We start from the raw sequence: 23,776 nt of genomic DNA, 5'->3' as shown, positions 1-23,776 counted from the left end.
AATGGTTCCAAACTTATTTAATGTCTTCCATCAAGAAGGTTATACCTTCTGTTTGACTTTGAACACACATTTGATAGCCGTTTGGTGTAGTGGTTCAGAACGGACTACTATGCCGAGAGGTCCCGGGTTCGATTCCCGGCCGGGCAGAAATTGAAATGATGAATTTTAATTTCTGTGACGGGTCTGGGTGTGACTATGTATAATATTTATGTATTTAAAAAAAAAGTATATAAGTAGTATATCCGTTAAGAGCACCTGTCATGATTTTTAGAAAATATTGTTATTATTCTAGTGAATTTAAAAAAATGTTACGATTTTAGTATATTATGTATTTTAAAGTTAAAAAGTGGCAACACTGTTAAAAACTTCAATCTTGTTTGGCAAGGAAGTGGTAATGTGGAGGGGATAGAGAGGCTTGTTGTAGGCCTAGAGCTCACTCAGAATCATTACTCTGTTAGCTTCGATAGAACTCAGACCACTTGACGAATCTATGTCCGATAGCTGTTATAATAATTATTGTGAGTTGAATATTGAGTAATTGAAGTGTAAGTGTGTAAGTGGAAATAATATACTCGAGTTTGGCTGGAATAACGTGGTTTCTTTTTTATCTCAGAAGTGGGATAAGAACAGAACAAAAGGTATGTAACGCTAATTTCTTTTTTTTCTACGTTTGAAAATTATGAAACTATCTGATCAATTTTTTTTTATTATTATTATTATAACATTTGGCCAATTTTCAAAGTAAATTAACAGTAATTACTGTGTTATTCACTTTGCTAAGGATATTCTTTAGTTGTGCAAAAATGAAATTGCTCAAACGGCCAGGGTATCGGACACATAATACTTATGGTCCAGATTCCTTTTGCCTTAAGCTTACAACGAAAGTACGCATTTTTTTAAAAGTAATTTCTACTGCATGGTGGCAATTTTAAATTAACTTGGTAATGTAATTGATTTAATGGTTTGATTTACGCGTTTAGATGCTGACAAATTTTGTTCTCTCCGTAAAATATAGATTAACTTTCCACAAAGTTTGAATTACCAATGATTTACAATTGAAATAACAAAGTTAAAGTGTTTTTTTTTTATTTGAATGGTCTACGTATGCTTAGGTTTAGTATACTGATATCAATTGAAATTATTGCTAGATTGAGTGGGCTATGTATGTTCACTGGACTAGTTAGGGGGCAGTGTATGTTTGGTCACTGGATTTTTGAGTGGGTATGTTTCCCGCTGGATTTTTTGAGTGGGTATGTTTCCCGCTGGATTTTTGAGTGGGTATGTTTCCCGCTGGATTTTTTGAGTGGGTATGTTTCCCGCTGGATTTTTGAGTGGGTATGTTTCCCGCTGGATTTATGAGTGGGTATGTTTCCCGCTGGATTTATGAGTGGGTAGGTTTCCCGCTGGATTTTTTGAGTGGGTATGTTTCCCGCTGGATTTTTGAGTGGGTATGTTTCCCGCTGGATTTATGAGTGGGTATGTTTCCCGCTGGATTTTTGAGTGGGTATGTTTCCCGCTGGATTTATGAGTGGGTATGTTTCCCGCTGGATTTATGAGTGGGTAGGTTTCCCGCTGGATTTTTTGAGTGGGTATGTTTCCCGCTGGATTTTTGAGTGGGTATGTTTCCCGCTGGATTTATGAGTGGGTATGTTTCCCGCTGGATTTTTTGAGTGGGTATGTTTCCCGCTGGATTTATGAGTGGGTATGTTTCCCGCTGGATTTTTGAGTGGGTATGTTTCCCGCTGGATTTATGAGTGGGTAGGTTTCCCGCTGGATTTTTTGAGTGGGTATGTTTCCCGCTGGATTTATGAGTGGGTATGTTTCCCGCTGGATTTTTGAGTGGGTATGTTTCCCGCTGGATTTATGAGTGGGTATGTTTCCCGCTGGATTTATGAGTGGGTAGGTTTCCCGCTGGATTTTTTGAGTGGGTATGTTTCCCGCTGGATTTTTGAGTGGGTATGTTTCCCGCTGGATTTATGAGTGGGTATGTTTCCCGCTGGATTTTTTGAGTGGGTATGTTTCCCGCTGGATTTTTGAGTGGGTATGTTTCCCGCTGGATTTATGAGTGGGTATGTTTCCCGCTGGATTTATGAGTGGGTATGTTTCCCGCTGGATTTTTTGAGTGGGTATGTTTCCCGCTGGATTTTTGAGTGGGTATGTTTCCCGCTGGATTTATGAGTGGGTATGTTTCCCGCTGGATTTATGAGTGGGTAGGTTTCCCGCTGGATTTATGAGTGACCTGCATACATTTGTCGGATATTTTGAGTAAGCTAGGTTTGCTTACTGGATAAAGCTATAATGTTTGTTAATTAAATAGGCTATTTTACTAGATCAAATGAAATACCAATATTTTCAAGATTTTATTTAATAGAAAAGCTACATACAATAATAAAATAGTTTTAGATTGATCATGCCATTTTACATAGGTACAGTCTGGAACGGTTTATTTCGGTGAATTATTATAAATTACAGAAACAAATGACTTCTGATGACGAACACTGTACACCACGGGGAACGCCGCCTGGTTTGCTTCCGAAGCGGCGTGGACGAGCAAAGAAGTCTAAGTGGAGAAGGAGTCCTTCTTCTTCTTCCACGTCGAGCAGCGAACCTGTACCTAGGAAGTCGCTTCTAGCGAGCTTAGTAGTGAATCTGAATAACCATTCAATTAATTGTTAAGTTAAAAGTAGAAAATTATATTTTTAAATTATAAAGCAGTATAAAATTTATTAAAAAAATGTGCATGCCAAGTGTATTTAAATATTGATATTATATTTGCATCTTATTGATTTATGAAATATTGTATGTATTGATATAATATTATATTAAAACTCTATTGATTGAATTAGTGTATATTGATAATAATATATTTACGCTCTATTGATTTAGAAAATATATAATGAACTTAATCAGTAGCTAATCTAATAAATGTACCTAAGCGAATGTCATGATTTAACATTATCAAAATGTGTACTAAATTACAATTTACATAATTAAGTTCATGAGATTTAACTATGTATAATTTTTTATACCACTAAGGAATTAATGTTCCAGTATTTATTTCATTTATTTAATCAGATCCACTAATTATGTTTAGTTATTTTCATTTTTCTTAAATAAGTGTGCGTCGGGAGACAGCACAATATCGGATGGCCGAATGTCATGATTTTTAGAAAATATTGTTATTATTCTAGTGAATTTAAAAAAATGTTACGATTTTAGTATATTATGTATTTTAAAGTTAAAAAGTGGCAACACTGTTAAAAACTTCAATCTTGTTTGGCAAGGAAGTGGTAATGTGGAGGGGATAGAGAGGCTTGTTGTAGGCCTAGAGCTCACTCAGAATCATTACTCTGTTAGCTTCGATAGAACTCAGACCACTTGACGAATCTATGTCCGATAGCTGTTATAATAATTATTGTGAGTTGAATATTGAGTAATTGAAGTGTAAGTGTGTAAGTGGAAATAATATACTCGAGTTTGGCTGGAATAAAGTGGTTTCTTTTTACACCCATAACACAAGCATTAAGTTGCTTACTTTGGGGCTAGCTGGCGCTGTGTGAAATTGTCCAAAGATCCAAAGATTTATTTAATGACAAACAAACTTGAATTGAATAAACACGTAAATAATAAATAAGACAATTCTTACATTACCTATTTTCTCTTATCAACTTATAGGATATTCATTCATAGAAATATTATTTTAATAAATGGTTTTTGTCTGGTCAAAGAAAAGAAAGTCATAAGTACACAAGCATAATGACCAGAAATAGGAAAGTTTGTGTGTTTACCGCCGCCATCGACAGAGCTGACGGCGGATATCGATCAATGAGATTGAGATTCTTCGATTTCCTTCGGAAATTAGATATCAGTTTGTTTTCTGTCAGTTGCCAAGTTTACTGAATGCTTTGCAGCAGTCCAAACGACAGAAAACACGGAAAGAAAACTATTTGAATCAGGTCAGACGTTTTGCGGAATTCATGTTCAGTGGTTTGTTTGCACTAACAAACGAACATCATTATTCATAACTTTGAATTCCATCTTGGATAATAGCACAGCTTTGAGTTAACGTTGACAAAGTTTTACCTGTGGTTTTACGCTATAAACTAGTAGAGTATTATAGAAACAAAAACTACTCGACGGATTTTAACGAAACTTGGTACAATTATTCTTCATACTCCTGGGCAGGTTATAGTATACTTAGGAATTCCCACGGGAACGGGAATTACTGGGAAAATCCTTTTGTATGAAAAATCTAAACCGCTTAAGTTAGACGCTTGCCGGTACCTTAGTAAACTTAAAGCGGGAACGGGAGTTAGCGGGAAAAAACATTTGTATGAAAAAATCTAAACCGCGTAAGATAGATGAAGGGGGTAAAACGGGATCCACGCTTACGAAGTCGCGGGCGGCTGCTAGTAGGTCATAAAGCTTAATGTTGCTGCAACGTAATCTAAAGTTATGGAAGAGCCCTCTGCAACGAGAATTAAAGAGGACAACGATACTAAACTGGTTTGTTCCCTTCTCTGCGAGTCCTGTAAGTATAGCCAGAATCTTCAGTGTATTATTACAACTGAAGGCCAAGTCTACTCCGGTAGGTTCAAGGAAAATCTATGAGATGGGTGTGGAAATACTAGGAAGAATCCATGATATCAATCATCCCATATACCTTCCTTATTTCCCGTCACCGGCTTCCGAACCATCCATCTCGAGCCGAAACATAATCGAGCAATTAACAATGCCAATAGCAAGGTCACATCCACAGCAATTGATATTCTGCGCGCTTCTGTCTTACCGGCGCGTGCGCATCCACCTTAATACCATGCAGTAAGGTTCGTTTTTGTAGTTGAAAACGTATGGTTCAGATTTAATTGTATCGGATCACGTAACGCGGCATTAGACATTGTGTGATAGTGTTTTTTTTTGTGTATGTCTATTTTGAAAATGTGCCACTCTTAATGCATTGGGATAAGGTTTGATTTGCGATGGGTTTTGATTGTGATTGACGGGATATGAGATTTATTGTCTCAGAGCACGTAATGTAGATATGGACACTGCATCGGACATGCTAAGAATAAGATGCATTGTCGATGTGTTTTATACGGATATGTGCATTATGTAACAACAGAACTTACTTTAAAGTGGAAAGAAGAACATAATTGGCAACTCTATATGTGTTATAGAATGCTGTTTGTTTTCCTAACAATAAAAAATAAAATAAAATAAATAATATGATGATGATGATGTAAGTTAATCCGACAATAGTATGAAAGATATTTTAATAGCGTTGGAATTATTTTTAGATTGCAATTAGAAAGAATTCAAACGGATCAGTAATGTTCTAATTATATCTTTTGCACCATTGAAACACCTGATTGCTGCGGCATAGTGAAGTGAGTTCGGATCCCGTTGGGGGATTCATATGACCATGATACACGGAACTCATGATGATACTTAGTAGTTAGTACCTGGACTGGATGCGGGCAGCGCAAGACCAGTTTTGTGGTAATCCTTCGGAGAGGCCTCTGTCCAGCAGTGCAGTTATATTCATGGTCTAATCACTCTACTAATGATAGTGTAATTTCTAATATTGTTGATAGGGAGTGTGGGAGTGTGTCATGTCAAGATAAACGCCAAACATTCCGCCGGGTCGTCGTCAAGTCTGCCACAAGCTCGGCAGATCCGTCGGGCGACAAAGCCGGCCGTTTTCACTTTCGTTGTATGTCGATGACCCGCGGTAGGCGCGCTTTCCGCTCTGCGGTGATACATCGACGAGTATCTTTGTTTGACATTTGAGAAGACAGCTGTGAGTCGGACTCATCCCAATCGTTGTCGACAGCACAGAATGTATGTTTTTGAGCAAAATACAAATACAATTAAAAATATTTAAATAAAAATAACATCGGTTAATACATTGTTGTTGAGAAGCCCCAGTGATTAATTTTATGTGTCGTCATATCATATGACATGATTTGCGATCCAATCAAATGAAAAAAATCTTGAATGTTAGGACAGATGCTTCAATAGTCTAGTAACAGAATCCTGTTTGTATCCTTTGGTTGCAGTTAAGAAGCTTGTGTCACAAATTCGCAATAGTGGATCCACGTAAAAAACCTATAACGAGATAAAAAATCAACTAACTACCTTTTAATTCAAGAAACTATGTTGTTCTCAATGTATCGCGTGGCTCAGCACCGGGTCGCCATTGTGATAGAGTTGTAAATTGTAAACGTCTGTTATATCTAAATGAGAAACGTGCTCTTTCATTCACGGCACACAATTAGATTGTTTGGAGGAACAAATTGGTGGAACCACTCATCGCGGCGGAATGTACGGTTCAGGCAATCTATGATCTCACTGAACTCATGATTTACTTTTAAGCGAGTATTTTTAAATGGCTGACTTCAATTATCCAGAGGTTCTGGGTTTCACTCCAAGTGAGATCATCATCATCTCGGCCTCAGGACGTCCACTGCTGAACATATGCCTCCCCCAATGATAATAGAGAAATCGGATAACTGAACCCAGTTTAGTTGTGAAAAGAGTCTGAAAAGGAACAAGATTCCATATTTCGGAGGGCACACACACATAAAAGATTGCTACTTTAGTAGACCACGGGCTGGAAGACGTAGCGTGGGCAGGCTTCCTACTAGGTGGACCGACGATCTAGTAAAGGTCGCGGGAAGAGCCTGGATGCGGACAGCGCAGGACCGTGTATTGTGGAAAACCTTGGAGGTGGCCTTTGTCCAGCAGTGGACGTCATTTGGCTGAAACGAACAAACGAACTTTAGTATACAGTTAAAGCCCATATGAGACAAGAAGACTGAATATTTTATAACAAAACCTAGTGTTCTAAAACAACACTAGTGACTAAGTTCGATACTAGTCTATTCTTAATGATCTCATTATACGGAATACTTTTTAAATTTAAATTTCTCTAAACTCGTTTCTCTTCTAACGTGTGTATTATTGAAATGTAGGTGATCTAGATCTTCCTAGCTTAGTCATTGTTTATCTAGAATTCGGAGACAGGAATAACAACTGTTCCTTCCTAAAAATTATTGGGACTGTTAGTTGGAGGATTGACGCATATTATGTAATAATAGATTATTTATTTATTTAATGGAAAACAAACAGCACATAATGCAACAAATAATAGATGGGGCAGTAAAGATCAAGTATTACATTATTTTGTCAAGTCATTACATTATTCTGAATTCGATGTGATGGTCCGAAATTCTTTCTGGGAAATGAATAAACAAATACAAAATAATTAATGTCAGTAAAAGAGGTACGAGGAAGAGATAAAAAACGGCAGTGTGTGTGGTTTGCACAATGCCGTTCTATCTACTTTTAAACTTTTAATCCTTGTTCATTACAGTAAGCATGAAGGCACAATATTTCCGGCAGACCTAGGTCGCCAAATTGCCAACATTACCCGACTACCCGTGGAGTTCTAGTTCCAGATCATTAACCTGGGCAAGATAATTTTCGGCATTGCAAGTAGGGTTGTCTGTTCGAGGGCATTTACGTGAATTTAGGGAAAACTTGCTTTTCAGGGAACTTTTGTGAGCCCCAACTATCAGAAAGTCTTTCCTGTTATCCTTAAATTTTTTGGTGGAAAAGGTAGTACATGGCTCATGGCAACAAGTTCAACGTTTCTTCTTAACACTTGCCACAAAGGTGTTTGTCTCAGAATGCTAATAAAGAACTAAAGATGTAGGGAAATGTAAAAATATTTAGAAGCAACAGTTAAATAACATAAATTATAAGTAAGATACATTTTCGTGAAAAAAGTACGAGTCATGTAAGATTATCTGAAAATGAAGGGTAAAATTGTAATTTTGGGGAGTTATGAAAAACTAGAGTTAACAACCCCGCTATTGGACGAGCGCCAAGGATGGCAAGACCCATTCAAGTCACGATACATGAAACTTGAAATACGATCTCAACATGATAGAGTTGGAATTGGATATTCGCAGAAGCCCAAGATTGATTGTGAGCCATTTGCCAAAATGGCTACCAAAATAACTGAACAATTCTCTTTTATCTTTCTCATTTATATTCCTAAACATTTGGTTTTTAATGTCTAAGGATTTTCACGAAAAAGTAAGATCCATGATTTCTTCTGAATAATTTCGTTGAGTGTCCTATACTGAAGAACTTACACTTCATGACTAACTTGGATAACTTCTGCTTCTTCTTCTTAGTAATTTTGCACTTGATGCGTTCATGTCGGTTGTAGATGCTACACTAGGCTAACTGGTTGGGTTTTATTGACGGCCAAACTGTAGATCCTGACAGCACAGGAGTTGCAGTACTTGCAGTGATGGAAGAGGTGGCCATAGTTTTCATACTCATATCTCTACTATATCTACATAGATGATAGAGTTGTTTCCGAATTAGCTACATTTAGCTAAATACACTTTACGTCAGTTATGATTGAAAGAAAAGAAAGAAAGAAAAAAAATTAGTCGCTAATCCTTACAAAAGAGATCAGTGTCCATAATTTGTTTAATTTTGAACCAAAATGGCAGTCACTCATCATATGCCTGCCTGGCAACCTGGCATCAACGCTGGTATTCTGTGGCAGCCTTATAGGTGATTAGACATTATTTTCAACCTTAATTGATTGAGATTGCGATCATTAAATGCATCTGCTTCTGCATAACGTAATATATTTTCAGATTCTCAGAATGAACAGCTAGTATGCCAGTATACTTGTGAAAGTAACGTGCGACTGTTGCGTTTGTAATTATTGTTTCAAATTATCATCGTTGTTTGTTATGTTAATGTTAATGTTTGAATAGTGTAATTGGTTTCATAAAGTTCGGTTAAACAAATAAATAATACAAACAATAACGCCAATCACAGCGGCGATTGGCTGCTAACGTCTTTAACAAGCTATTAATTTTTGCGTTTAGCTTCAAAACTGTCGTCGGTTGGTTAAATGACACGTCATGTACGAGCAATAACGTTGCAAATGCAATTACAAAGTGTTGTGACATTCGGCGTTAAAGAATTTGTAAATTTTGCTAATTACACAATGCTTGAATCTCTATCTGAAATTCTGAACACTGCTTAAAATCACTCAACAATATTTCATTTGGAGTTAAAGACATAAAATGTACATCACAAGATGCATAGTAATTCCTTGTGAATGTCAGTAGGTCGTACCTATTTCATTGTCTGATTGACATTTTCAATTGTTGCTAAGGCCGTTTACCCAGCCAAGAGAGGAAACTCACGTAAAACCTCCTCGTTTATGAATTGTTTTATTTAATTTTGTAACTTTATTGCATGATGAGAAAGTAAACTTATGTAGAGACTAGCTAGACTTTACGAGACCGACCATTTAACATGCCCTCTGGAATGCAGAATCTAAATTTTCTTTCTGGCTATTGTCTACGTTGATTCAAGTCTCCAATGCCCTAAGCCTTACTAACCTTACGTAACTACTTAGGAACAATACAATCATGCAAGATATTTGTCAGCTTTTGTCTTCCATTTGGGGATCTAAATCCCCAGATCAAGAGTTCAACTTTACTAGTTACCGCATGACTGGTATCTTTACAGCTCGCAACAACAAGACTTCGGAGGTGTTCATAATGATAAATATATGTTGTTTATTTGTTGCAGGGGTGCAGAGCTCGGTGACGTCAGCCTTCTGCGGCGGATGCCCAACGTCGAAGTACTGGCTCTCAGGTGAGACTTGAACATCAGCATAGCTGTATAAGCACAATCGATATTTAAATCATCAATTAAAAGATCCTGCGGAATAAGAAATGTTCACACGACGGCACATCAAGTTCAACCACTGTGGCATACCTTTGGTTGGTAATAGGTGCGCGTTTGTAACAACAATGTGCCTGAATTCTGGTGTCTGTACAAAACAACACCAAAAATGTTTTGTGGTTGATGGTATAACGAACAGATCAACTAAGCATTAGTAGTGTCAGAAATCGCAAAAACATCTTGTATAAATGTCGTAGTTATTAAACTCCAAAGTTAGTTTTGCAAAACTTTTTAATCTAGAGTCGCTAACGAATAAATGATTCTTGACCAGTTCAAAAGTCCCACTGACCTGAATGCAAGTTTGTTTCTGCGACAAATTGTTGTTTCCATTTCATTCGTTCAAATTATAGCCTATTCTATGTCGACGATATTGTTTGTAAAAAATATAAAATTGAACCTTCCTGCGTGGGCATAAGGATATAATGTTTATTGTTTTTTAACCGAAAATCAGGGGAGCGAGCGTTTATGAAAAGCCCTATTCGGGTCACAGGTGGGTCGATGGGAAGGGGACGGGTCGGATTATACAGGGTGGTGACCCATTAGTGGGTGATCAAAAAGATACTACTGCTCAAATGTTACAACTTTTATACAGGAACAATGAATATACAAGTTCTCCAAAAAATTTACGCCCCCATAGTAATTTCCTGATTAGTGATTACTGATGGATGACTATTTTATTAATGTAAGATAGCCTTTGTTATTTATAGCCTTTGTGGTTTATTATTAGTATTATACCTATAGCCTTTGTGGTTGAGGATTCCGGGTGTCCCGATGTCGGTCGTTTCCACCTTCGGCCTGATCATCACTTTCCATCAGATGAGATGCAGGCCAAGAGCTTCCTTGTTGTGTTGGATGAAAAGGTCACTTTTTTAGAAAATTTGAACTTCCTTCTCTAAGGAAAAATTGATGTATTTGAGCATTGGAATCAATCATTATGTTGTTCGCCCACCAATGGGCCACCCTGTATTTTGTATACGCATTGTAAACCGTTGGAAGTAAATAAACGTGGATTAATTTACGATATGGACGGCTGTAAAGCTATCGATTACTGATAATATCCGGTCGAAGGATTAAACCCTTTGATTATTACTGACCCAAATAAAGCGTGATTATACATTTTCCTGCGTAATTTTATTTTATTTTATTTATTTTATTTATTTTATTTGGTGCACAAAACAGGGATACAACCATAACATACAAAGCTTTTAAAGCAGGCTATACAGTAAAACTTGTTGCAGCTCCAATAAAAAGTGCACACAACATACAATGCTATACGAGTTAACAATAATTATACATAATACATAAATTATAAATAGAAAAATAATTATTTAATGTTAATTAATAATGGAAACAAGTTATTAATAAATATAATGAAATTTAAATCAATAATTCTCTAAGAAATAAAGATGAGAGAGGAATTATTTAAGTAACAATTCATTAACAGCTTTTTTGAATTTGTTTAGGGTAAGGCTGTAGATGTCAGGCACCTCCTCTATATCGGGTGTGAGCTTGTTAAAGTCTCGGCAGATTCTATGCATGGCGCTGTGAGAGGACGCGTTACTGGTACATAGTGGCACTTCGAATGTTCGGGGGACTCTAAGGGAACGTTTTGGTATTTTAATTTGGACTCGAGACAAGGATTAATGAAAATTGGGCCGAACGGGCTTATCCTTTCAACATTAAAGCACTGAATCATTTGGGGTTACATTTAATAGTGTAATAATAGGTGGAGGTATTAAAATATTTAAATCCAACTGACCAACAAGAACAACATCTATCAATCAAAAATTTTGAACTTTTAACACAGAATATGGTACTAATACTTCGTCTCTACCTTATAATGCAAGAATTAAGTCTAGAAAAATTAAAAGAAACCTTCACCAAAGAAACGGAGTGCTATAGATTTTTCTTCTTATCTTTTGAACCCTAACAGCACCTTGTTTGAGACACATAAGTGCTGAAAAAACTATGAAGCAAACTCAATCACCATTACTCGCCAATTATGTTTAAAGCAAAAAGTTTGCGAACTCGTAGGTAAATGACAGTTGAAATGGTTTATTTCCTTTGGAGTTTTTCATCTCGCACGCGCTGGTAACTGGTACTTGGTAGACAATGTCGTGCGCGCGCGGCGTGACGTCCGCGGTGCGTACGCGCACGTAATCGCGCCCGCTCTAATTGCCGCCCGGGGTAGGGCTGCCATCTACTGGAAAACCATGATAATAAAATAAATGTAGAGTTCCACACATCTATACTTCTATACTTCAGCTTGCTGATCCGTCGGGCTATGTCAGCGACTTTAGTTCGTTTACGGATCTCCTCATTTCTGATTCGATCTCGTAAAGAAACACCGAGCATAGCCCTCTCCATAGCACGCTGTGCAACTTTGAGCTTCTGTATAAGGCCTATAGTGAGGGGCCAAGCTGAAGTGGCAGTGGGCAGGGCACATAGTACGCAGAACTGACGGCCGATGGGGCAGCAAGGTTCTGGAATGGAGGCCACGTACCGGAAAACGCAGCGTGGGACGTCCACCCACAAGGTGGACCGACGACCTGATAAAGGTAGCGGGAAGGCGCTGGATGCAGGCCGCTACCAACCGTGCGATGTGGAAGTCATTGGGGGAGGCCTATGTTCAGCAGTGGACGTCCTGTGGCTGAAATGATGATGATGATGATGATACTTCTATACTAATATTATAAATGCGAAAGTAACTCTGTCTGTCTGTCTTGCTTTCACGCCTAAACCACTGAACCGATTTTGATGAAATTTGGCATAGAGATAGTTTGAGTCCCGGGAAAGGACATAGGATAGTTTTTGTTTGTGTTAGTTGAAACAGGGACGCCGCGATAAAGTTTTTCTGTGACAGAAAAAATACCACGCGGGCGAAGCCGCGGGCGGAAAGCTAGTTATAAATAAATTAAAGAGAATTCTACTGATTAAGAGACAAGATTTATTGGTCTTATCGCTAATCACCAGTTTGATAGAGCCATAATGTAATGCATATGCAGCTCATAAAATATGACACTACATGAGTTATTACTATTTCCCGAACATTTGGAATTCTACCCGTGAAAGGGGAAAGGCCTACGACTGGATTGAGAGTTACATCAGGAACAGGAAACAATGCACCGAGCTGACAAAAATTGTAAAAATAAACCAAAACATAGTTAAGGAAACATACAGATCTAAATTATTAATTAAAAAAACAGGTGTACCTCAAGGCAGCATTCTTGGGCCATTGCTCTTTTTATTATACATCAATGACCTCCCAAATGCTACCTCACACAAGTGTATACTCTTCGCAGATGACACGACACTCGTAATAAAGGCAGGGGACAAAGACCCTATTGACTCAATAGCAAATACGGCCTTAGAAAATGTTATAGGCTGGTTGAGTGCTAACGACCTGATGCTAAATGTCAGCAAAACTAAAGTCATGCAATATCGGTCATATAATACTTCTAAACAATCATTAAACATTCAATATAAGGGAGAAGAAATAGACGAAGTTGAGACTTTTAAATTTTTAGGAATATATATTGATACACACCTCAACTGGAAAAAACACATTGACGTTATATGCAAAAAACTCGAGCGCTTCGCTTTCGCAATAAAAAGACTACGACAAACGGTGTCGGTCGAAGCTGCACTGACGGCATACCATGGATACATATCGACGGTACTGAATTATGGTATAGTTCTGTGGGGTAATTCGGTAGATATAGATAGAGTATTCAAAATACAAAAAAGATGCATTCGCGCTTTGTGCAATGTCTGGTACCTGGATAGTTGCAAGCCCCTCTTTAGACAGTTTAGCTTGCTTCCGCTTCCATGCATCTATATCAGGGAAAGCTGCCTCTTTGTAAAGTCTTTCCCCAGCTATTACAAGACCCGCAGAGAAGTCACTGTAAGACCTCATATAAGACAGCAATACCTAAACCTAATGCATCAACCTCCCTGTCCCAATCTACTACCGGAAGAACTTAAAGTACTCCAAGGCCCTATATTTAAAAGCAGATTGACTTGCTGGCTTTTGGACAAATGTTTTTATAGTTATAAGGAATATTTTAATTGGCGACATTGATACTATTAATTTAATTTTACATTGACATTTTCTTAATTATTTGACATTAATATTATTGAATCCTGTAATTTTTGCACGTCTGCGAGCAGACTAAACACATGATCCTATTTAATATTGTCACCCTGTATTACTGTGTTTTTGGCAAATAAACGTTTTGAATTGAATTGAATTGAATTGAATTGTGGATTTCGTGAAAGCGAATAAGGGACAAGTATGCGAATTTTAGGCCTCCTCAAGACCCTAACCCTTTTGGCCATTGTGGAGGGTGAAAGCCACCATTTCATCCTCATTATCATTCTACAATGTCTTCTTCTTCTTCATTCTTCTTGAACATAGGCCTCCCCCAATGACTTCCATTTTGTCTTAAGCCACCACTTCATCATCATCATCATCATCTCAGCCATAGGACGTCTACTGCTGAACATAGGCCTCCCCCAATGCTTTCCATGTTTCCCGGTTGGTAGCGGCCTGCGTCCAGCGCTTTCCTGCTACCTTTATGATGTCGTCGGTCCACCTTGTGGGTGGACGTCCCACGCTGCGTTTTTCGGTACGCGGGCTCCACTCCAGAACCTTGCTGCCCCATCGGCCGTCAGTTCTGCCACCACTTGCCTTTGGTAAATTTAACAGCCGTGCTCCTGCAGTAGAGTCTAAATGACCTGGTGATGATGACGTCGACAGCCCTGCGCACGCATTTATTGACGCCGGCCGATCGGCGCGGGCGCGCTTGTTGCAATTACGGCCGAATCGAACGAACGCAACACCCGTGCGTTGGGGAAGCGCATTGAGTTTCATTATTGAAGACGTTGCTAATGAAATTGTTCAGCGGTATTCTCGAAGAAGAACAGTGTTGATTGCGTTTTTGCCGACGCGTTTAAATTGAACGTTTGGTTTCTGAATATACTTATTTAGTTGGAGCGGTGTTCTCGAAGAAGAAATACAGTGTTGATTGCGTTTTGCCGAAACGATTAGCTCAAAGAACGTTAACGTTACTAAATATACTCAGTCAGGGTTCGAAAAAACCCACTGGATTTACAGAATTTTAGCCATATCATCATTTAGTCTCCACTGCAGGAGCACAATTGACTCTCTAATTCACCAAATGACGGATTTAGCCAACGCTACCCACTCTGACCAGAGTCCAGAAGGAAGAAGGGGAGGATATTCATTAATCATACCTATATTGTTTTGTAAAACATAGTTTTGGTAAATAAATATTTCTGATTTTAATCCAACTCACGTTATGGCAATTAGCAATATGAAAAAAATGCAATAGGTATAATTTATTGCAATTGTTTAACTTACCTCATTAATCATATAATTTTATGTAAAACATAGTTTTGGCAAATAAATAATTCTGGTTTTAATCCGGGTCACGTTATGGCAATCAGCAATATGAAGCAAATACAATAGCTCAATTTATTGCAATTGTTCAACTTACACGTTGCCTAGCAATGATTGCTGAAACAAATGCAGTAAGCACCATTACCGGCATTCTAAACACACCTGTATCTCTAGTATCCTTAATAGGGTCATTGCACAGCCGTCTGGCAGCACAAGGATCGCATTGCCATCTTCAGTCTTAGAGGTCGTGAACCGTCCAGACTGCAGGAGCGTTGGCTTCGGAGCCCTTTAGTGCACTTATCGAGTTTGGAACGGAATTAAACTGTCTAGCCGGGGGGAGGCTGTTCAGTGTTTGGCTGTTGGTCCTTCATGTAAGGCTATTAGACTGGTTTTGAGACCATTTATTTGGCTGGTTTTTCGAAACCATTTATGATAATTTAGTGGTGTTTGTCGAGCAGTTTACACACTACTATATCCGTTTAAACACCCTTAGCTTCAAGCGTCTGGTAAAAAAATGCGTATCTAAGCTATTTTATCTGTCTTGTTTTCATGGCTACATAGCTGAAGAAATTTTGAAGAGTTTTGACATGGCGATAGATGGAACTTGGATAAGGATAGTTTGTTGAGAAATAATCATTCGCATGATGATTTACCATCATACAGAATTTGTTACAAAAGAGTTCAAACTTTTTTCAGCCAATCTGGAAAGCATTAGGGACGCTTACCTATATTCTGCAGTGGACATCCTTTGACTGAAATGATAATGATTATTCCGATGATTATTTTTTGACCGTAGCGCAAGGTTTATAATAATAACGAATCAAATAAGTATTTAGGTTCAAATGTAATTTAATTGAACCGTTACTTTGTTCATGACAAAGTAACAGGTGCCGTTCTTCAAACAAAGACTCGTCGAGTAAAGTATGACACATGCGATCTATTTTTAAGTTCTTTCTAAGAACCTCTTTCGTTTTGTTCTTTTTATTTCAGTTCAATATTGTTTCCTTTGACTCAGTTCTTCACGAGGGTCTGTAACATTTAAATGTTATTTTCTTCATTTTATTTTTCTTTATTAAGAAAACAAACAGCATGAGTTGATACATGTGAACTTAAAAAATAAAAACGGTACAGTAGCCTAATCAGTTATATTCTTTTTCACAGATTTCTTTGACTTGTTCTTTATGTCCCTAAGTTGTCTCCAAATAGTTGATGTAGTATGTTTGTAGACTTTTTGATCAAACCTGAGTACTGATGGCCAAAGTTACCCAGATTGACTGTTGTACTCACAGTTTCTTTACAAATTAGGAAACAAAACGTTCTTGAGGAAACAATTATTAATGTTCATAGCTTCTCAATTTTTTTTCAACTGCATCAAATTTTTCTTTTCTTTTCCCCCACTAGGGACAAAAACACTATCACCCACAGAGCATGGAATCGCTCTGTGCTATCACCCGATCACCAAAATTAGGTCGACTGAATTAGATCTTATCTTTAACTCTCAATTGAACTGTAATTTTCGAACCATCAGCAAAACTACCAACTACCTCCATTTGAACTGTAAAATAGGAATTTTGAACTATATTCCAACGGCTCTCTACGGTCGCGAATGCGATGTATGTCGACGATGTGGCATTACCTGCATGCGATGCAATTCTGGTAACGACAAACCTGCAGCGTTTGGGCCATTCAAAGGTCACGGTTTGTTTTTGTGGTTGCAGTACTGAGTCACATCACATCATATCTAATGACTGTTGTTTCAAATGATGAGGGACTGAAAAAATCTCGTTTAGAGACAAGCTTACTAGTCTTTTTAAAATTATTATTATTTTATATCTAACATTGATATCAAGCCAGGAAGTATTAAACCTTTTCTAAAATAATATTGTGCAGTATTCAGGTGTTTCAGAGTATCTGGGGGCACGCAGGTGCCTCTACCTAGTCTTTCAAAAAACCGTAGCAGTACCATCTCTTTTCAAAACCATTCAGGACATTTTTGACTCCCCATGTTCGTTGTGGGCAGAATTTATTAGAACCCTGAATTTGTGATCAAGTCGGTATGACATAATTTGATAATGTACGAGTATGCTCACATTCCCGAATTGAATTCAATTTGGACCTGTACTTTAAAAGAAGTATTTCAAATCAAAAGAGTTTCTTGCGCCGTTTCATTGTTTCGAAGCATTGCTAGGATTTAACTGTGACGTGCAAAAGCGCTAAGAGAAGTCTAATTGCAGACACAAGCTTTGTACAAACTGGTCTTAAAAACCATTTTAAATATCGTATATCAAGGGGCTCCCTGAAGCATAGAGTAGAGCCAAGCTCACGTTTCCGCGGCCTCGCAGGCAGTCCCCAGTTTCCACCACCATCCACACGGCTGACTGCCCGCAAGGTGACCGCGGCGATTGGGTAACCGGTCAGGTTACCGCCCAAGGTGCAAAACGTAATGGATAATAAATAATTAAATAATTATCGCTCTAATTACTTTACACATCGCTGACGCTTCCTTGCAGTTTTCATTTCCATTTTATTTTTATTTTTAAAGCACAAATTCTACCACCACTACGGGAAATGGGTTGGTGCTGAGAAGAAGTGGCAGAAGAAAGAAACTCAGTCACCCTTGTCAGCCTCTCTTTCATTTTAATTACTAGATACAACAAATACAAACAAGACATGTACCACATTTAAAGCAAATAAATGATGATTCTGATTCTGACATCAATCTTACCACATCTCCAGTTTTCAGGCGTCCATGTGTCCACTGAGTTACAAAAAAAAATCTTATTTTCCAAATTGCTTTAGTAAAAATTAACCAACTATAAAATAGGGTGTTGGTATCCTCTTGTTTGGGGTAGGATTTATCGATGAAGATAGAGCCGGAAGCTAGTTCAAACAAGTCAAACTTCAATTAGTTAACCGTATTTTGAAACTACACCGACTACTAGGCACGCGAATGTCAGTGTAGTTTACGCAATTGATTTATATGAATTCAGCAGCCCAATTAGTCAATTTGCCGAAATGCCACAATTAATAAATTCGTAATTTATTGATAGTCGATGTTTACTTGGCGCACCGGAAACTGCGTAGGACGTTCCGGGCCGTATTGAGTGTTTTACGAGTCAAATAATGCCTCTAGTAACTGTAGGTTGTCACACATATATGGGCACTAGATCGAGATCAAAAATGAATTAGTAAACCTGATCAGACAAAAGATAAAAACTTGTAGATTTTGAATCTGAGGAAGTTCATGTTTTTAGTTGGTTTTGTTTCTGAAGCGATCCATTATGATTCTAAATGACTTAATTTTTTTAACAATTAATATTGTCACGCATTTAACAATGGAAGGTCACACAATATGAACTTTTATGAAGAATTTTTCGTCTATAGTCCGTCTCCCGAGGTGAGATGAGGGCATAATTTAAGGAGACACCTTCTTTTCCTTATTGGTACGGAACGAGGGTTTTCGCGAATGAAAGATCCGCTAGATGGCGGGACGTGGATGTGGGGTCTGATTGCTGCGTGATTAGTGGATTTTGACATATCTGTCAATGTCATGTCAAAAATAACCAATCATGCAGCATTTGTACCTCGCGTCTACGTATTGCCATCTGGCGGATTTTTCATTCGCGAAAACCCTCATTGCTACAATCATCCGCTCACACGAACCTAGTTGCTTGAACTTGTCACTTGTTGACACACGCTCACGAAAGCTGATCGGGTTCAACGTTATCATCAACCACTTGACGCGAGCCAGCGGAATGTCGCCTCTACGCCACTGGAAATAGAGAGCCTTGATTCAGGAAATGGCTCGGAAAACAATTCATTGTCTTAAAACAATTGCCGGTGTCTTTCGCAGGCTAGTGACGTTCGAATGTTGATATCGATAATACTAGTGTAAGGTTCCCATTGATGTGATTGTACTGCACTCAAAATAAACCATATTCAATGCCTTGGCGCTTATATTGACAATCGTTCGTTCGTTCGTTTCAGCCGAATGACGTCCACTGCTGGACAAAGGCCTCCTCCAAGGTTTTCCACAATAAACGGTCCTGCGCTGCCCGCATCCATATTGACAATAACACATGATATAAAAAAATGAAATATGTGCCAAAATACTGGTCAAAATATTTTTGATTTGATTTAAAACGGGACTCAACTCACAGGACATTTACTATGTTTCGTTTCAGCCAAATGACGCCCACTGCTGGCTGGACAAAGGCCTTCCCCAAGGATTTCTATAACGACCGGTCCTGCACTGCCCGCAAGCAAGTTTTCCTTTAGCGACCTTCACCAGTTCGTCGGTCCACGTAGTGGGGGGCTTGCCCACATTACGTCTCGAGTGGCGTGTAAAGTTCTGTAAAAAACTGTCCAGTTTTTTAAGTAAGTCGATACGCACATCACTACTACCACTTCCGCAGCGGGCAGTGGCAAGGCCGCGGCCAATCAGAGCGTGCGCTTGCCCAACGCCGGCCGGCGCGCGCGCTTGCCTAATCGGACGCGCCGACTGACCGATGATTTCTAATTGCTGGCTAAATTGCGAGCTCGTGAACTGCTCCATGTTTCTTTAAATACTGCGACAATATGATAAAGTCAAAGCTTCAAAGCACTTAGGACCTCTAGGGCGCTTATACACGCGTCCCAAATATGGCTTCGGGACAACATTTATGGGCCGGTGCTGAAAAGAAGTGGCGGTACCTTTGTCAACATCGGTGTACGTGCATCACTAGCTCATAATATCGTTCCAGGTGCCGCTGCAGTGCATGTCAAACTTTTATGAGATTCTGTTTAATACAACTAGGAAGAGCTAATTCATTTACTTACCGGCCCTTTTTTAAGTCTCCTAAGGTTTTCGAGGTTTTTTAAAGAACTTTTTCAAGGGGAGGCTAGTAAAGAGATAACCACCACTAGTTCAAACTGGAAACCAACACAGAGCGAACAAACTATGACCGCATTGCAGGCTTGAATTAATCGAATAAAAATATGTTCCATGCCTTAGACTATCATTAAACTGATTGAACCAAGTTAGATCGGTCTTGTTCCAACCCATATTACTGAAGGAAGATAATCTAACCCTACCCTCATTCTTCTATCCGCAGCATAAACAAGATCCGCACACTGGGCGACTTCGCGGGCTGCCGGCGGCTGCGCGAGCTCTACGTGCGCAAGAACGAGATCCGCGACCTCGGCGAGATCCGCCACCTGCGCCGCCTGCCCGCGCTCACCAGCCTGTGGCTCGACGAGAACCCCTGCACCACGCACCCGGAGTGAGTAGCGTCTCAGTAGCTCGCGAGATCCGCCGCCTGCGCCGCCTGCCCGCGCTCACCAGCCTGTGGCTCGACGAGAACCCCTGCACCACGCACCCGGAGTGAGTAGCGTCTCAGAAGCTCGCGAGATCCGCCGCCTGCGCCGCCTGCCCGCGCTCACCAGCCTGTGGCTCGACGAGAACCCCTGCACCACGCACCCGGAGTGAGTAGCGTCTCAGTAGCTCGCGAGATCCGCCGCCTGCGCCGCCTGCCCGCGCTCACCAGCCTGTGGCTCGACGAGAACCCCTGCACCACGCACCCGGAGTGAGTAGCGTCTCAGTAGCTCGCGAGATCCGCCGCCTGCGCCGCCTGCCCGCGCTCACCAGCCTGTGGCTCGACGAGAACCCCTGCACCACGCACCCGGAGTGAGTAGCGTCTCAGTAGCTCGCGAGATCCGCCGCCTGCGCCGCCTGCCCGCGCTCACCAGCCTGTGGCTCGACGAGAACCCCTGCACCACGCACCCGGAGTGAGTAGTATCTCAAGTCCACTTAATCGGCATTTTTTCCCTTTTATTTTTGACGCCGAAGAAATGCTTTGCGCATCGTCACCACTGCCGGAGGACAGGTGTGTTGGATTCTCGGCGCCCTGAAAAGGGCGCTGCTCCGTCTTGAAAAGGATGGGGTATAATACCCACTAAAACCTCCGCGTTCCGTCATCGCCCGAGTGGGGGTGTCGCGCGCGAGTATCCATCCGGTCGTAGCTATCTAACACCGAAGTCAGCCCCTCTAGACAAGCAAACTTTGTCCGAAAATTTAATTCCTTCACGGTGCCAAGTAACTGGAGCAAAAGAGCACCATTGAATCTCCCATATCATTGAAGACCTGTAAATAAACGAACCTAAAGTCCATCGCGGGCCTGAGAACTAAGATGACTGCTGGTAGCTTTTCCCACGCTGTTGATTTATAGTGTTAAAAATCTGTAACTAATTTTATCATCTCTCCTCACTTCTCGCTTCGATAACCCCTTGTAGAAGACTTGTTATAAAAGATCTCATTGTATATGCCGTCATTATAAAATGTGTCTTTTTCCTTCTCATTTCAGATACAGAATGACAGTCCTTAGGAATCTCCCGAATCTCGAGAAGCTTGACAATGTTCCCGTCCACCCAGAAGAAGTAAGTTTGCACCTTAATCTTTGAGTGAAGAATTATACGAGAATATAAGTTTTCGAGGCGTTGGTTTCGTTATATTTGCACCAAGATACATGGTGCGATACACCTGTATATCATTTGAGCCACAGAACCTTTGAAGGTTTGCCTTAAATGATCCCTCCTTGATCTGAAATTATGATGCATCTCTTACCAGTAGGAATATTTCTTCACTTCTTCTTAGTATCATCCGATATCCTATCCCGTAGTGTTAGTAGGGCAAGTTTAATTTGACATGTGCATGTAGGTGCCCTGAAAGAGCTTACATACTAAGGATATGATTTTGATATCGTTCGTTCGTTCGTTTCAGCCGAAAGACGTCCACTGCTGGACAAAGGCCTCCCCCAAGGATTTCCACAAAGACCGACAAGAAAGAAAGAAAGACAAGATTTTGATATATCTTATGATTTTTTTTATGCATAACAAATTAGGCAGGTATTTAACTGTTATTATTCCCTTGGTTCCAGGTGCAGGAGGCGATGCGTCGCGGAGTTCACATACCCGACTCAGACGACGAAGGGTACCCACAGCAGGTAAGCAACAAATGGTTTATCTCTGCTTAGCCCGAAAGTCAACTGAAAGTCGACAGAGAATGTCTTTAAGGCATTAAGTTTGCCTTAAGTACCAATGAAATGGCATTAACGCTTAAATAAATGTCGACACTGGTAACACACACTGGTTTTAAACCACGGTTGTGTTACCAGTGATGACTTATGGCTCCGAAACGTGGCCGATCACTATAAGCCTCATAAAGAAGCTCAAATTTGCACAGCGTGCTATGAAAAGAGCTATGCTCGGTGTTTCTTTGCGTGATCGAATCAGAAATGAGGAGATCCGTAAACGAACTAAAGTCACTGACATAGCCCGACGGATTAGCAAGCTGAAGTGGCAATGGGCAGGGCACATAGTACGCAGAACTGATGGCCGATGGGGCAGCAAGGTTCTGGAATGGAGGCCGTGTACCGGAAAACGCAGCGTGGTTCGACGACCTCATAAAGGTGGCGTTGGATGCAGGCTGCTACCAACCGGCTTTGTGAATATCAATGGGGGAGGCCTATGTTCAGCAGTGGACGTGTCCTGTGGCTGAAATAATGATGATGAATAAATGCCTTACAGGTTTTATTTTTCCCAGCAGGAGACATACGGCCAATACCGGCGGCAGCGGTCGTGCGACTCGAGTCCCGAGCGCGACGAGTGCCGCGCGCCGCCCCGCCACGACCAGGTGCGAATGTGACGCTTGTGTGCTTGGAATAGGTGCGGTTGTTGCTTGACTGATGGACGTGCGGTCGACTGTACAGTCAGCGTCAAATAATTCGTAACACCACAGAATAATAATAAGTACTACGTACAGAAGTTTTACTTCGCGAAGGTATTTAAAAAAATGTATGCTCAATGTCATTAACAATATGGTGTAATTTAGCCTGTCTCAAGAGTCAAGCACCATTTTGTTGACAAACGTCAGTGATCGGCACTGCGCCGAAGCTATAGGGCTGACTTCGGTAAAATGATGTGACGTGAGGTGCCTAACTGCGGAAAATGGCGGAGGAAATACATGATTTAGCATAAATTATCATGAATAATATTAACTACTTATTTACCTCTCAAGTGTCTTGAGGCAACTTAAAAAAAAAGTACATTCTGTGTTTTCATTATTATTTAGGCAGTTAAATACTGCACAGTATTTAGATACCATTTTCTTTATTTTTTTCCATCATACACAAGAATACGCGTGCGTGAGTCAATGTTCGCTCGTATGTGAGGCCTTGTCGAATAGTATCCTGTAGGTGGGCCATCGTGCGTGTTTTGTTTTCGATGTAAACTCGCGGAGATGAACAGGCCTGGTGACACCCAAAGTAGCCAATTCGCAACACGTCTTCGTTACAATAGGCTAGTTTACTAAAAAAAAATTTTTTAGTCCGTCAATTTTAATATCAAAAAATATTGGACACGTATATTTTTAATTGTCAATCAAACACATAATTACAAAGTTATGGTGCTTTGAAGTTCCGCGCGACGTCACAAAGTGCTGCAATTTTAAGCAATTCTTGACGTCACCGGCCTCTTCTTTTGAACTCTGGCGCGCTGTAGGTCTCTTAAAAATTTTTATTAGTTTGAAAA

At 39.9% G+C, this 23,776-nt stretch overlaps 1 protein-coding gene across 1 annotated transcript in view; it reads left to right on the top strand.

The window, feature by feature from the left end:
- Positions 1-23,776, top strand: part of LOC135085080 (uncharacterized) — an 80,858-nt gene that overhangs the window by 33,084 nt on the left and 23,998 nt on the right. The window contains exons 2-6 of the mRNA XM_063979856.1: positions 9,634-9,699; positions 20,305-20,472; positions 21,553-21,625; positions 22,126-22,191; positions 22,791-22,880. Of these exons, the coding sequence (XP_063835926.1) occupies positions 9,634-9,699; positions 20,305-20,472; positions 21,553-21,625; positions 22,126-22,191; positions 22,791-22,880 (463 nt within the window). The remainder of the gene's footprint in view (positions 1-9,633; positions 9,700-20,304; positions 20,473-21,552; positions 21,626-22,125; positions 22,192-22,790; positions 22,881-23,776) is intronic.

Source organism: Ostrinia nubilalis, chromosome 27 (genome assembly GCF_963855985.1).
Source record: "Ostrinia nubilalis chromosome 27, ilOstNubi1.1, whole genome shotgun sequence".
NCBI classification, from domain to species: Eukaryota; Metazoa; Arthropoda; class Insecta; order Lepidoptera; family Crambidae; genus Ostrinia; species Ostrinia nubilalis.
The sequence above is the reverse complement of the archived record's forward strand: the minus strand, read 5'-3'. Positions and strand labels throughout refer to the sequence as shown.